General features: G+C 37.9%; 1 protein-coding gene across 7 annotated transcripts in view; it reads left to right on the top strand.

Annotated features, from left to right (window-relative positions):
* ETV1 (ETS variant 1) overlaps positions 1–14,190 on the top strand; it is a 64,840-nt gene that overhangs the window by 28,843 nt on the left and 21,807 nt on the right. For all 7 annotated transcript variants that reach the window (NM_204917.2, XM_025147039.3, XM_015281294.4 and 4 more), the window contains 3 exons: positions 4,426–4,555; positions 6,070–6,258; positions 10,051–10,298. In NM_204917.2, the coding sequence (NP_990248.1) occupies positions 4,426–4,555; positions 6,070–6,258; positions 10,051–10,298 (567 nt within the window). The remainder of the gene's footprint in view (positions 1–4,425; positions 4,556–6,069; positions 6,259–10,050; positions 10,299–14,190) is intronic.

Raw genomic sequence — 14,190 nt, 5'->3', positions numbered from 1 at the left:
CGACTTCCAGCGACCTCTCTGTTGCATCCTTTTCTCTGTGGCTATGCAAAGTTCTCAAACTTAATAGAGATGAATGTAGTATTACTTCCAGGGTCGCTGCATTTAACTAAAAAGCAATTTTGCTGTTGATTTTATATAAGTTATCCTGCAAGTGTTGATAATAAGACATTTTTATCTTTTTCGGTCTGTGGAATCAAGACCTGCTATTTGCCAGCATCATACCAGTTTTATTTAATGCCTTTTAAAAATACGATTAAATCAGTTCTCCAGAAAGTAAAATCTGATTTCATATTGCATTCTCGGTAGGAAGCTGAAGTTTGAAAGTTTCAAAATATCTTTTTTTGCTCAAAGGAGAAATGGCTTGCAATTTCATCTAAAATATGTATTGTTTGTATCTCGAATAATCATTTTTTAAAATAGAAAATATTGTTGACATCTTGGCTTTTATTTCTGATGTAGTGCATTTCTTAGGCTTTCTCAAAAGAAGAGACTCAGTTCTGTCTGTACAGAGATGGTACAGTTCCTGTTTGCCAGCCTAGGAAGCACGCAAAGTCTCCTATAAGACAAACAGATTCCTTCTTTTAATTTCAGAGTTCTAAATAATAGTGTTCTCCTTGTAGGTTTTAAACTGGGTGTTACGAGCAAAGTGTTTGTTACTTGTCAGCAGCATAATCCCCTGTCAAAGGAGAGCGGCACTTGAAAACAAGGGGTATCTGCATGTTCTGTGCGAGTTCGTTACATGGTGACGTTGCCACTGCTTTGTGTAAAACCTAAGTACGTAAAAACATTTGAAAACAAAGAAAGCTAACGTAAGACTATACATACTGTATTATATATAACATGCAAGCTCTCCTACTGTGCAGATCTAGATAGGTATATCTACGTATATCTATACACAGTGAATATGCTGTATGTATTACAGCATAATCAGTTTGCTACAGATGGTAGCAGTCCTGCTTGCCTTATGTCTGCATGCTGGCTTCAGAGGTAGGATCTGTGCTTTGAGCCCGTTCTGGTGCTGACACGCCTGACTTTCCAGTGCTTGAGATGAGGTGTTGAAGCTGGCCATCTAAATACAGGTTGTAAGGTTGTCTGCTTATCAAGTTGGGGAGTAGTTATCTGCAAGTAATCACTTGGGATGAAATCCTGGCCCTTGGTCACTTCTTAAAAAGGTTGTTTTTAAGCAGTGTACCTGTTAACTGTAATAGGGTTGAGACTCTGTTTTGGGGTTAAGCAAAATGAATTTACCATCAAGAAGAATGAAGTGGTGAGGAGCTGGTTGTTCGAAGTGGTGATTTTTTTAATTTCGATGTGTTGGTAGCTGGGTGTGCTGTGCTAAAATTAGATTATATAAATAAGCAAACTTGCTCTTATCAGAAGAAAACTGACAGAAAAAAGTCATACGAAATCCAGTTTAGCAAAGCCGTGTATGTTTAAAAACTGTTTTAATCGGCAGTCTATGAAATGAGTGCTGTACTAAAATGAAAAGCAGTAGATGAAGGTGGCAGTGACGATGTGAGGACCTGTTTTGAATGCTTGAAATTTTACTGTTGGAATAAGTCTGTCATCTTCAGCCACACTTTAGATGTGGTTTTAAAGGTCAAGAGGCATTTGAGAATGCCCTCCCAAAGCATACTAAGTGTTTTTCCTTTCTTCCTCTGAAAGCATACACTTAAAAGTTACAGATAAAGCTTAGTGTGGTGACTGTGTCAGGAGACTGCCCGAAGAAGGCTTTAAATTTTACAGCTACATTATCTTTCTGGCCATAGTTAAGATAAAGATCTAATATAAAATCACTTTGAACTGTAATGCTTTCCTTAAATAAAATGAAGGCGTTAACCTACTTGATTTGATACACTTTACCCTGGCTTATAATGCTGGGAGGAAGGTGAGGTAAACTTTAATTAAAACTACAGCACAGATGCCTCCTAGCACCGTGCCCTGTACCTTGCTAGGTCTGTACAGTAAGCAAAATAAAAATGTACCTCGCAGCCGAGGCAGCAGGCTGGAGCCGTGTTCAGTGAAAGTAATTTAATTAGTGTTGATCATGACTCCAGATGATGGTGATTTGATAAGGAATAATTTAGTACTTAACAGCCTTTTACATGCACCAACTCCATGTGGGAAGGTAAAGCAAATTGCACAAAATGAATGTGCTGCTTTCACTTGTGCCTGTGCCAGTGAGCTGGAAAACTGCCTGTTAGCAGACGTTCAGGCTCTCAGCGCCGTGATGAAATACCCAGCCAGTTCTCCGCGCAGGGCTGTGGTGTGGGAGTCTCTGTACTCCCGTTATTTAAAAATAAATAAGGGAAGTAATTTTTCATAACAGATTAACTTTGAGGAAGTAACAAAGTTAAAATAAAAAAAAAAAAAGTTGAGCAGCATGTGGCCTTGGTGCAAACATGTGATACTGGCTTTAGAGAAGAGTCTTGTTATAGTTGTGGTTTAATTCTGTGATCCAAGTCAGGGAGCTTGCCGACCTCTGTGTCAAAGCCATAGTTCTGGAGACAGAGCTTCCATCCCACACTGAAACATGCAGCACTGCAGTGCTGTCTGACCAAGGCACGCGAGGATAGCCTGTAGTGAAAGTTCACTCATGTAAACCTGAAGCAAACAGCTGGGGGTTGGCCTGATTTGTAATGAGAGTGGAAAGCTGACCGTGGGCTGCAGGTTGCTTTATTACTAAATTTGAGAACCTTTATTCAGGAGGTCTAAATGATGTTTTGTTTTAGTGCAAGTTCATATAATTTTATTAAGAAAGATTTCTTACTGTGATATTCGCTACTTTTTTCCTCTGTAAGTTACTGTGCTGTGTTTCTGTGCCTGTGTTACACTCTTCTTTTACTACACAGTCTTTCCATCATGAATGACTACTGTTCACCAAATGTAATAACTGAGTAGAGGTCTTAGAGACAATTCTTGTGAGTTTTGTGAATATATATGGGAAAATAATACAACATCTTACACACTGTCTCAGCTGAGGGCTAATAGTATGAGCTATCATACAAGCAAGCAGGAGAGGACCTGTGTGGGAAAGAGTTCTCTGAATGCTGCCCAGTTCCAGGAAGACCAGTGGTGAGAATCAGAAATCAAGATCTAACATACTTGTAAATCAGCGTTTATTGGTTCTGATGTTTACTTGTAGTGTTTCATTTACCAGTCAAACATATCCATGTTTGTCCCCATGCAGTAGTAAAAAATAATCTGTAACCAATTGTCTTTCCTAAGATCAGGTGCAAGGGAAGGGACAAGATACTACCTAACAGTATATAACAGGGGCTTAATTTTGTACTGAAGATTCTCTAACGGCGTGCTGCATGTATGTGGCTTCCTCCAGAGACACAAATACTTTTGTCAGGCTGCAGCACGATGTCCAAACTATGGCAGTTTCAGTGGCAGCATCACAAAATCAGTCATAAGAGTTCATCTCCAAACTGAGAGTCCAAAAATTTATTTGAAACCTCATTTTATTTAAAAATTGAAGGGCACGTTTTCACACCATTAAATATCTGTCGTTAGTCGTTTGTCCTCCTAGCCACTTAATTTAGGTTTGCCTGTGTTAGGTGAACTTTGAATTTTCTTCTGCTTTAATTTTAGTTAATGTTGGCTATGGATAAGGAAAGTTGGCTGGCTTAAACTAGTCTGTTGGTTAACCTTATCTTTACCTTTGTCCTTTTCCTTAATCCAAACCAACTTGTGCTTCTGTTTGACGATGCATTTCTGTCATACTGTTCTTTTTGCTATATATATATATAAAAAAAAAAGATATTTTTTCTCTATTTCTTTCTATATCCCATTTCATGTTGAGTTCGGTGAGGCCAGAATTTTATCTTGTATATTCTTGAGAAAAATTACTGAAGGTGTCTCTTATATATTTTCTCAGCTCTTGCTTACAACTTAAGAAATACTATCAGCCAGTTTCTTAAGTTTCACTACAAATTTGCATGTATTCTGTGGGACAAAAAGTTAATAGATCATATACTTTAGGCCAGTATATGAGAAACTGATTTTGGAAAAATTGGTGTGGCATTCATTGAAGTGAACTGCTATTGCATTTATAGATAAAAACTACCTCACAAATATTACTTAGAAACATTTGGTGCCTGGGAAGTATTTTGCCTCTGACAACATTTACAGTAGTTAAGCCAAATATATGTGGGCTGTTATTTTCCTACTAATGAGATGGGATCCTGGCCATCATTCTATTAAACAATAAAAGTGCTAATAGCCAATGCAAAGGATCTCTGGTGTGTATTTTTCAGTTGATACCCAAAGAAATGCTTGAAATGTTTATTTCCTATATTGTTTTTAGTATTGCAATGGTTTAATTAATCATGTGTTTAATTAACAGTGTCTAGATTACTTGGGAAAGCTCATTGTTAATATTGTACTTGGTTTTTAATTACATTTTCTTTCTCTTTCCAGTGGCTTTTCATGGTCTCCCTGTGAAAATCAAGAAGGAACCCCATAGCCCATGTTCAGAACTTGGCTCTGCTTGTAGTCAAGAGCAACCATTCAAATTCAGTTATGGGGAAAAGTGCCTGTACAATGTCAGGTAAAGCAACCAGGAGTATGTCTACAGTGAGAGCTGCTGATTTAAATGAGGACTCACTAAAGAGTAATAAAGCCATAATAGAGATCTTATAAAAGTTACCTCTTCAGCAGATAACAGACTGATGAGATAATGCTTTTAGCTGATGAACACCGATGGTGTTGTTTACAGTTGTATGAAACACTTACATAACTGCTTTAAAGCAATATTCTTCATCAAAATGCATATTCTCCATTCCTTCTCCGTGGGAGATAGCCAGAATTTTAAAACCTATGGTGCAAGCATGAAATGGAAAGAGTGTCTGGTTTTCCATGAGTTGTGTTGAAAATACTTTCAAGATGCATGACATACAGTAGGAAAGAGAGTAAGCTCTGTGTAACAGACTGGCAGATCTGAGCAGCACCTTAGATATTTGACATGTTTTGAAATGTCATATGCCTACATTCAAGGATGATTGCAATTTGAAATAGTATTTCATTAGGATCTTTGCTATCTTTTCAAAAGGAAATTGTCATTTTTTATAAGGGTAAACAGTAAAAGCTTTAATTGTTCTGAGGGGCTTGATATGACTGCATTCTTTATTGATTTTCTTTTGGCTTGCACTTACATGTCACTCCTACCTTCAGTGTCAACAGCGAAGGGTTTCTTATTGACAATTCAGTCTATTTTAGAATCTTTAAACTATCTGGTGAGTTCTTGTTCACATTAATGTATTACCAAAACTGAAAGCACTTAAATCATTTGCATTAACTATTTTATATGTGGAAGAAAAGGAAAAAACAGACAGGCACCTTCACCAGTCATACAAGAATGGTTTTGATTACAAAAATCAAATGTGTGTATTAATTGATCTGATGGATGCAGGGGGACCTGACATAGGAAAGTGTGCAAGTCCATGCTTACTGTCTGCTTCGCATCTGTGTTTTTATTGTTTGGAAAGAGGAATGATCGAAGTGCACTCATGTCCTTTTCTCGTTTGGAACACCTTTGTATTTGCAGGACTTGAATGTTATTTTTGAGAGAGAGGGAAAAAAAAAACTGTCCGGGGAGGCTGCTGACATCCCATGTGGGTAGCCAAGCCGGCATAGCATTGTTTTTCTGGGTCAGATCCCTTCCCTCTAGCTGCATTCATTGTTTTACTGTCTCACTCTGTGGTTTGTACAAGTTCTAAAAAGAGTCTTGACAGGCACTGCCAGCTCTTCATGCTCTACTCCAGGTGCTTTTACGTTTGTCTATTTTGTGTATCCCTTGTTAGAATGTCACTGTAAGACTGAATCCTTTAAAAATACATTTCTAAGCTCCAGAGAAGAAAATGCTATGTTGAGCCACTTACCTTCGAAGTGATTTTTTTCTGTGCTGTTCTCGGTGTAGAGAGTTTCTCTTCTCTAAACTGCTTAATAAAGTATCTGTAATAGAAAGCCTGTATGTGATGTTTTGTTTTTTTTCTCTCTCTTAATGTGCTTCATGTGTTTGCTGAGAAAATAACCTGACCATCCTTCCTCTTGCTTTACTGATAGTGCCTATGATCAGAAGCCACAAGTGGGAATGAGGCCCTCCAACCCACCAACGCCATCCAGCACTCCTGTGTCACCACTGCACCATGCCTCCCCAAACTCAGCTCAGACTCCTAAACCTGACCGGGTTTTCCCTGCCCATCTCCCTCCATCCCAATCCATTCAAGACAACAGCTTCCCTATGGACCACAGGTAAAACATAAAACACATACAGGACCTGTCCAGAAGGCATTTCAGTGGTGGCTGCATGTCTCCCATATAGAGCAGCACTGGCTTCAAGCCAGCAAAGTTCAGAATGTCAGAAATGCGTGTGTTGTGTAAAAGAGTGGCACTCTGCTTGATGGACTTCATTAGAAGTTGATCTTGACACTGACAGAGTTTTAATGAGCTGGTTCTACTGCCTTGTGAGGGCAATTCACTTGAGGCTAGTAAGCCCCATGAAGTGATGAAGTCACTAGCAGACAAGATCCTGGTTATAAGTATCTTGCATCTTCCTAAGAAATGTACCTACAGAGAGATGAGTGGCCGTATTACGATGTTACTGCTTGAGAATATTCTTTGGAAGGGTGGATCGTTTTTCCAACTGCTTTTGAAATATAGCATTTCAAACAAACTAAGATGCCAACATAAACTGTGCTTAAATAACATTAGTCTGAGTAAAAGCCACAAGAGCTGGAGACTAGAATTAAAGCTTAAACTGTCCTTAAGTCACCCTGTTTTGTTTTGATGTTACAAATCCCTAGACAACTGACTGTCTTTCTTAGCTCTGTTTTGCAACAAATATGCTCAATGCATTTCCCTTATTTTTTGAGACCAGACACTTGTTTGTGGAATTCTGTTCATTCTAACCATTGTTACACGAACCTGTTTGTGTTTGCTGAATTGTGCAGTTTCTCAGAGCATTTTGATTTTCAGCTATATATATAGATACATAGGTTCAGGGACTCAGTTCTTATTTTTGTTCTTAACAATTTGTTAAACTGTACCTGGAAAGAAAATCACAGATTCTGGGAGTTTGATTTGCATGCTTCTGCTCTAATAAGGGCTATTATCTCCAGGGATCCGTGCAGATCACTTCTGAAGGAGGTTGCTATGGTTTGTATTGCAATTTTGTGCCCTACTAGGATAATATTAAATATCACCCAAGGTTGCTATGAGCATGTCTAGTGTTGAAGGAGCACTGAATTGGCCCTTTCTACTGCACTGTATAGTTTTCCCCTCCTTGCACTGTGGTTTAACCAGGTTGACCCCTGGTGAAGCCAGGCTGCAGTTCTGATTGCAGGAGTGTGGTTAAATGTGTTTCTCTGTATACACCCAAGTCATTGTGTATTGCCAGCAGACTGAAATCCCCCAAAGATAAGTGGATTCTGTGTGAGAGTATTTTACACGTTTTTTTAAATTATTATTTTATTTAACTATTATTTTAGAGCAATTTGTAAAGAGAATACTGAAACTCATGTCAGCCTGAATTTGAATGTTTGTAGAGGTTTGCATACCCCTTAATTTATCTTTCTGTATCTGTAATAATTGCTCTATACAACCTTCATGGGTTCTTTACACTTTTTTTTTCCTGTGTCTTTGAAATTCATGTTCTTTGGGCAATTTTGCACTCGTGCTTCCTTTCTGTGATAAAATATCACATGTTTTAGTGAATATCAAATTATCTGGGGCAAAATTCTCCTTTTTGAACCTTCATAAAGAAATGTACAATTGTACTGGAAGATGTTTTTTCCCCATTTTCTCCTTTACTTTGAATCTTCTCATTTGCTGTTGTTTGAAAGAAATGTACACTTCATATTTTTGTGCAATTCAAATCTTCCTGATTTAAAAGATGGTAGCTGCAACGAGTGCATTCAGAAACAAATATCATTTAAACAAATGGTCTACATGTGTAAGTTTGTATATAGATCTGTAACTCCAAGCATATTTCTTTGGAACATGCATTGGTGGTATAAGATAGAATCAGTATCTAGAAGATACAGCCCATACATCTTCATACTGGGCATGAATATATGAGCGATAAGTGGTCGTAACAAGTACCAACAGGAATCAAATCCACTTGTGTAAACAAATGACTTGATTCCATACAAAGCTTCCAGTACAACAAGTATTATTAACTTCCTTTGAGGCTTTGTGAGTGAGTCTGTTTCTTATTTTAACTTCAAGTTGCAATTTTCTGATTCACTCCTTGACAGTTCTTAATGATAATTTCTGCTTCTTTTTTTGGCTAATGAAAAAAGGAAAAGAGGGAAATGAATGCAGTGCCAGTCAGCCTAACTGTTTCATAATACATTTGAGTTTCTAAGTTTATTTTCTGCAGGTGTAGGTGGAATTGCAAAAACCAATGGTACAGTGTAATATTCTTTGTACTGCAGATTAGAATATTTACAGCAGCATTAAAAAAATTAATTTTGCCTCTAGTACTACATTGTAATAGTTTCTAACCCTGTAGCTCCCACAGTATTTGTAATTAATCACAGAAGCATAGAAGCATAGAATGGCCTGGGTTGAAAAGGACCATAATGATCATCTGCTTTAAACACTATGTGCAGGGTCGCCAGCCACTAGACTAGGCTGCCCAGAGCCACATCCAGCCTGGCCTTGAATGCCTCCAACGACAGGAGGTTAAGCTATGATGGCAAATTAATTAAGCTATGATGGTAAATATTTCTCAGACTAAGTTCACAGGAGTATTTTGACCGATGTTAGAGTTTCAATTATTTCAGAAACATGTGCTATATATAAGATGATTTTCAAGGGCTGTGTTATTTATGCAGTCAAAACCCTGCTTTCTTCTTTCACTTTCTCTGTTTTGTCCAAGAGAATGCCTGCTTTTGCTGACATGAGCCAAAGTCAGTTCCACGGCAAAGTACAAGAAGCTGAAGAGTGACTACTTCTTCATTTTTAGTGTGACAATGCAAGACTCGCAGAGAAAGGCACTAGTTTCTTTTTTTAAAAAGAGGAATAATGAGTGGCTAATAGGGATACTAAGCACTTTGCTCCAAGAACATTGTTGCACCTGCTGTGGATTAGAAAAGACACAATTCTGGTGGTGATAGTTATCATCACTCTGGTAATCTGTAGATCGCAGAAGACTGTGGGGTTCATCAGAGCAGGGTGGGAAAATACCATCCTTGTATTCTCTAAGCTTCTGAACCCGCAGATGTCTAAGTAATTACATTCAAAACTTTTAGTTTTATGAAGAGAGCAACAAATGCAAGTTCATGAGTAGTGTTGCATGGAAATGAAGTTGATTTATAACTGAATTCTCAGATTTTATGTGTACTGAATAGCATTTCGGAGTTGTGAATGGCAGCGTGGCCCATGTGGACTACTTCCTTCATGTGAAAACGATCCTGGGAAGAAGTTGGGGCTGGAGGGAAATTCTTATACTTTATTTCTCTTAGCAAAAAACTGTACTTTGTCCTTCTTCTGGAGTGCTTAAATTCCCTTCCAAAATGCAGAGCCACCTTTGCAGGTAGACCTTTGTCACCAAGGGAACAGAACTGTATACTTTCACCCGGGCATGATTCTGGGAGTTGAGACAGACAATATTCTTTGTTGTAGTGGTCAGAATGGTTTCTGTGTAACAGAACTGCAAGAGTAAATTAGAGTACAAGCAATATGCTATTCACGCTCATGAAAGAACAGAGAACTCCATGTTACTGTTTTAGAATAACATCAGTCTTTTTGCTGGTTGGCCTCCTCTGTTGAGAGATGTTGAAGGCAAGGAGTATGGTGGTGGGGGCAGGTATTAGAGTTGGTATTAGTAGGTGGGGGGTTTATTTCTTTGCTTCTTGCTGTTCTGCAGCACTGCCATGATCATAATCCTGGTGGGGAGCATTTGGCATTATCATAAACAAAATGTTTGCTACTGAGCAAGTGATAAAGCCATTCCCTCCTGCTAACCATAATCTGTGAAGATCTTTGTGAAATGGAATGTAGCTTAAGTCCTTTACATGACCTCTCTAACTTGTGTCCTAGATTTCGCCGCCAGCTCTCTGAACCTTGCAATTCTTTTCCACCTTTGCCTGCAATGCCGAGGGAAGGACGTCCAATATATCAGCGGCAGATGTCTGAGCCTAACATCCCCTTCCCGCCTCAAGGTTTTAAGCAGGAGTATCACGATCCAGTTTATGAACACAATGCCATGGTTGGCAGTGCAGCCAGTCAAAATTTCCCCCCTCCTCTGATGATTAAACAGGAACCTAGAGATTTTGCATATGATTCAGGTAGGTGAGACTCTCTTTATTTCTCCATAGTAAAGTAATAAATGAGTCCAAGGTTGTGCTGTTGATGTTTTGATCGTATTAATTGAAACTTGCTCTTTTGACTTCAAATTTCTCAAAGTAATTTATATCCAGTGTGCGTTACAAAATAGTAAGACTGCCACATAGCACCATATGTCTTGTGCCACTCCTTCCTTGTCTTGATCTGCAGAGGATTTCACTTCCTAGAACTCTCTGTCCAGACAATGTACAAATTAAAGAAGCCAAAGAAAAAATTGTGGGTTTAAAACTGAGCTTTGCTTAAATGGGGTCTTGCTCTGTACTATCTCATCTCTGACCTGTAAATTTGTGTGTTCCATTTTACGAGCTCTTTTATTTGCCTGCCAGAAGCAGAGGACTCTTTCTCCTCTTGCTTGCACTACCTTAAATCAGAAGTAACTCCACTGAGGTGGGGTTTATACAGCTATAAAACCAATGAGGGAGAAGAATCAGGCAAATTGGTGTCAGCTTCTCAGTTTGTGCATACTCCTGTGTTTTGTAGAGGTAGATAATCTGTGATGCCAGGTTGCTGATGTAGAGAATACACTATTGCTATTAATAATGTTTATTATTATCGTGCTTGTAGGGCAACCGAAATGGAGCTTTATTGCTCTATAGATAGTATGAAATAGAAGAGGTGGTGGCCTATTCTGAATAGCTTCTGGTCAGAAAACATAAAAATGTGAATCAAGGAAATATTATTATTAACATTAGATTCCTTTGCCACAATTTAAATATTTATATTATATTTAGGAAAGGAGAAAAAAAATTAGGGAAGGAAAAATAGAGTTTAGTGTTGAGTACCAGGTGAAGAGGAGAGGGAAGCATAGAGGGGAGCTGAGATTAGAACAGCATGGAGCAGAATGGATGAGGTGAATGGGGTAAACATCAACTTGGTAAGTATAGTGCTGTGAAAATGCCATCAAAATACATCTTTCAGTTCCTATGTAAATGATTTCTACAGCTCCTCAATCACTGTCTGAGTCTTGCTTTATGTATGCTACACTGTTGAAAGGGGGGAAGCTTCAACAAGTCCTTAGGGTACTCGTAAGGCAAGGTGTGTTGCTTTCACCAGGCACTCTGAGGTGGAGCTGGGAGAATGGATAACCCTTCATTGACTTCTGTCTTACTCTCTTCTGGGTACCTCCTGTGCTGTCCTCCTGGCTCAGTCTCTGGCTACATGCTTTTGCAGTTTTGTTTCCAGCAGCTGCATGGCTGCTGAGTTCAAATCTCCTTTGAAAGTTTTATCCATGACAAACTGTCTTGCAAATTGATACAGTAGAAAATTTGTTTTTATTGTTTTTTTTTTCTACGGCTATCTTAACATTACCTATTTAGTAGACTATTTTGTGGTAGCATTGGTGTAATATGCCTGTTTTAGGATTGATCTCCATGTTAGTACAGGTGATTTTGGAAAGTAGAGCTGCTTTTTTCTTTCTTATTCTTCACAAGCAAAAAACCAATCCTTAGATAAATTTGCATGAGGCATATACAGGAAGGGACTAAGAACTTCAGAACTGAAGTATGACAACGTGAAAATAGGTTCAGATTGTAAGACTGAAATTTTGAAGTAAACCTGCTCATTGATGAAGGTTCTGAGATAATGTGGTTCTGGCAGTCCTGTATCTTTAGTCTCAGAGAAGAGCAGGGGAGAGACTGTCTGCAAAGTTAATGTGGCTGTGGATAATAAATAGGGGACTGCAGCTTCAGGCACTGCCAGTCCCTGCAACCTTCACAAGCACCGTTATTCATCCTTCTAAATTAAAGGGTGAAAAAAGGCCCTTTTGTAAGCATGCTTCATATTTGGCTGGGAAGTGGGATCTCCTTATTTCATGCTATTACTTTAAGTCTGCGTTGGCTGCTAGCATTCGTCTTTCCTTGGAATATTCTTTATGGCAAAAAAGCAATTTTGATTCTGAAAAGAAGATGTGCATAGTTGCATCCAATCCTATCATGCTTTTTTTTTTTTTTTTTTTTTGTGCCAACAAGAACATTTCACTTTTTAGTAATGACATTTAAGCAAAATTGTTGTTTCTTTTGCAGATGAGTAATTAGTTTTTAAAAATGTAATAGCTGTGTAACCAGTGGTCATGAAAAATTAATCTGTTGGTATCAGGAAGTACTTTTATTGGCCTCAGAATCACTGCATTTAAGTTGACACATCTGTACACTCCATAAATTGCAGTCAACAACTGTGGTCTGTTGATATTTTGTCTTGTTACCATCTGTTCTCTAGAAACCATCGTTTTCCATCCTTGCTAAAAGTACATTAAATAAGCCCTTAGGAAACATAATGTATTTGTCACTGAATCATTGATTTCATTTTTTCGCCTATGGATGTTCAGGGAAGGAGGAATGCCAGAGTGAAAAGTCTTTTTTTGCATGTTATTTTATTGCAGCTCAGATAAGACTATAGAAACGTATTTAAAAAGTTCATCGTAATACACCAAGATGTTCCTTTTGGGATGTTTTTGAAAGAGCCTCATAAAAGTTCATTGCTTTTGTGCACTATGCTTTATACTTTGTGGGAGGCTGGTGAATGAAAAGCATTATTATGGAATGATTATAACTCTATTAAAACATTACATTAATTATGACATGGGAAATGGCAGATCAATTAGTTGTAATTGTAATTGCACGTATGCAATTTCTACTGCAGAATGTTTGAGATAATGGAAAAAGAAAAATGTCAACAGAGTAGTAGTCTTCCTTCCTATCTATCCACACTTCTAGAAGTCAGAGTGCATCATATACATTCAGTCAGGCATTTTCTGCTACTATTTTTTTTTTTTTTTTTTTGGCTGCTTGTCACAGGTGTTAGTATTTGATTCTGTATGTAGCAAAGAACTTGTAGGACTTCTGGGATTTTATGTCATTAATGACTGACCCCAGAAATCTTTCCAATATGTTTGTTTACAAGAATTAATAATGATCATTCTTGTACTGTTAGCACTACTATAGTTCAGTTCATGTGTTCAGTTATTTAGCTGAAAAGGTCAAACTTGAGCTGCTTCATCTATTCTGAGCTTTATATTGAAGCAGGACCCTTGCAGGTTTAATTCTTCCTATTTTAATTAGGGCATTTGGAAATATACTGTGTTATTAACCATCGATGTAGATCAATATTAAAAATGTTTTGCAATGAAATATTAAATTGCAGGTTAAATTATCACATTCTGTTTAACTTGATTGGTTATTTTGTTTGGAATGTTCTTTTCTGCCTATGTCTTTGGCTAAGAACTTGGAAATTTGTCACCTGGTAGTGTTAGTCGGAGATAAGTAGAGGAGTTACTGCTTCCATATAGTTATTACTGATTGCTAGAAATTATCTGTTGATAGAGTGGCATGCTGGAGGCATTGATAAGGCTATTCTTGCATCTTAGGGTAATGTCACAATTAATACATCAGAAATGACTCTAGAAAATTAGGATTCTATCCCTGTTGCTTTGAAAGTTTTCTTCTGAGTCACATTACTTATGTCCTGAACTGTCAAGACACAATTATGAGGCTCTACGTGTTGCTCTCTGCATTGTTTGTCCCACACAATCCTGAGGCTTCACAAATGATGGATACCTTTGGCACTCAAGAATGGGTAAGGGAGATGAGTGGAAACTGAGATACATTGGATATATGTCTACTTATTTTGGGTGCCCTGCTATAACTGGAAGATTCTTAAAGAACATTATGTATTACGTTAAGTTCAAGGCTTAGCTTCAAGTGACTTCCTTTGAATTTCTAGGCAAAGATATACAGGAACATCAGACAAAGCATCTCAAAAGTAAGAAATAACATGAAAAATCTGGCTGAGGTAACAACTCCTTTGCCAAACTTTGGGGATGGAATGGCCTTTGTTAGG

The sequence above is a fragment of the Gallus gallus genome, chromosome 2, assembly GCF_016699485.2.
Source record: "Gallus gallus isolate bGalGal1 chromosome 2, bGalGal1.mat.broiler.GRCg7b, whole genome shotgun sequence".
Lineage (NCBI taxonomy): Eukaryota > Metazoa > Chordata > Aves > Galliformes > Phasianidae > Gallus > Gallus gallus.
This window is presented reverse-complemented; position numbering and strand designations above follow the sequence as displayed.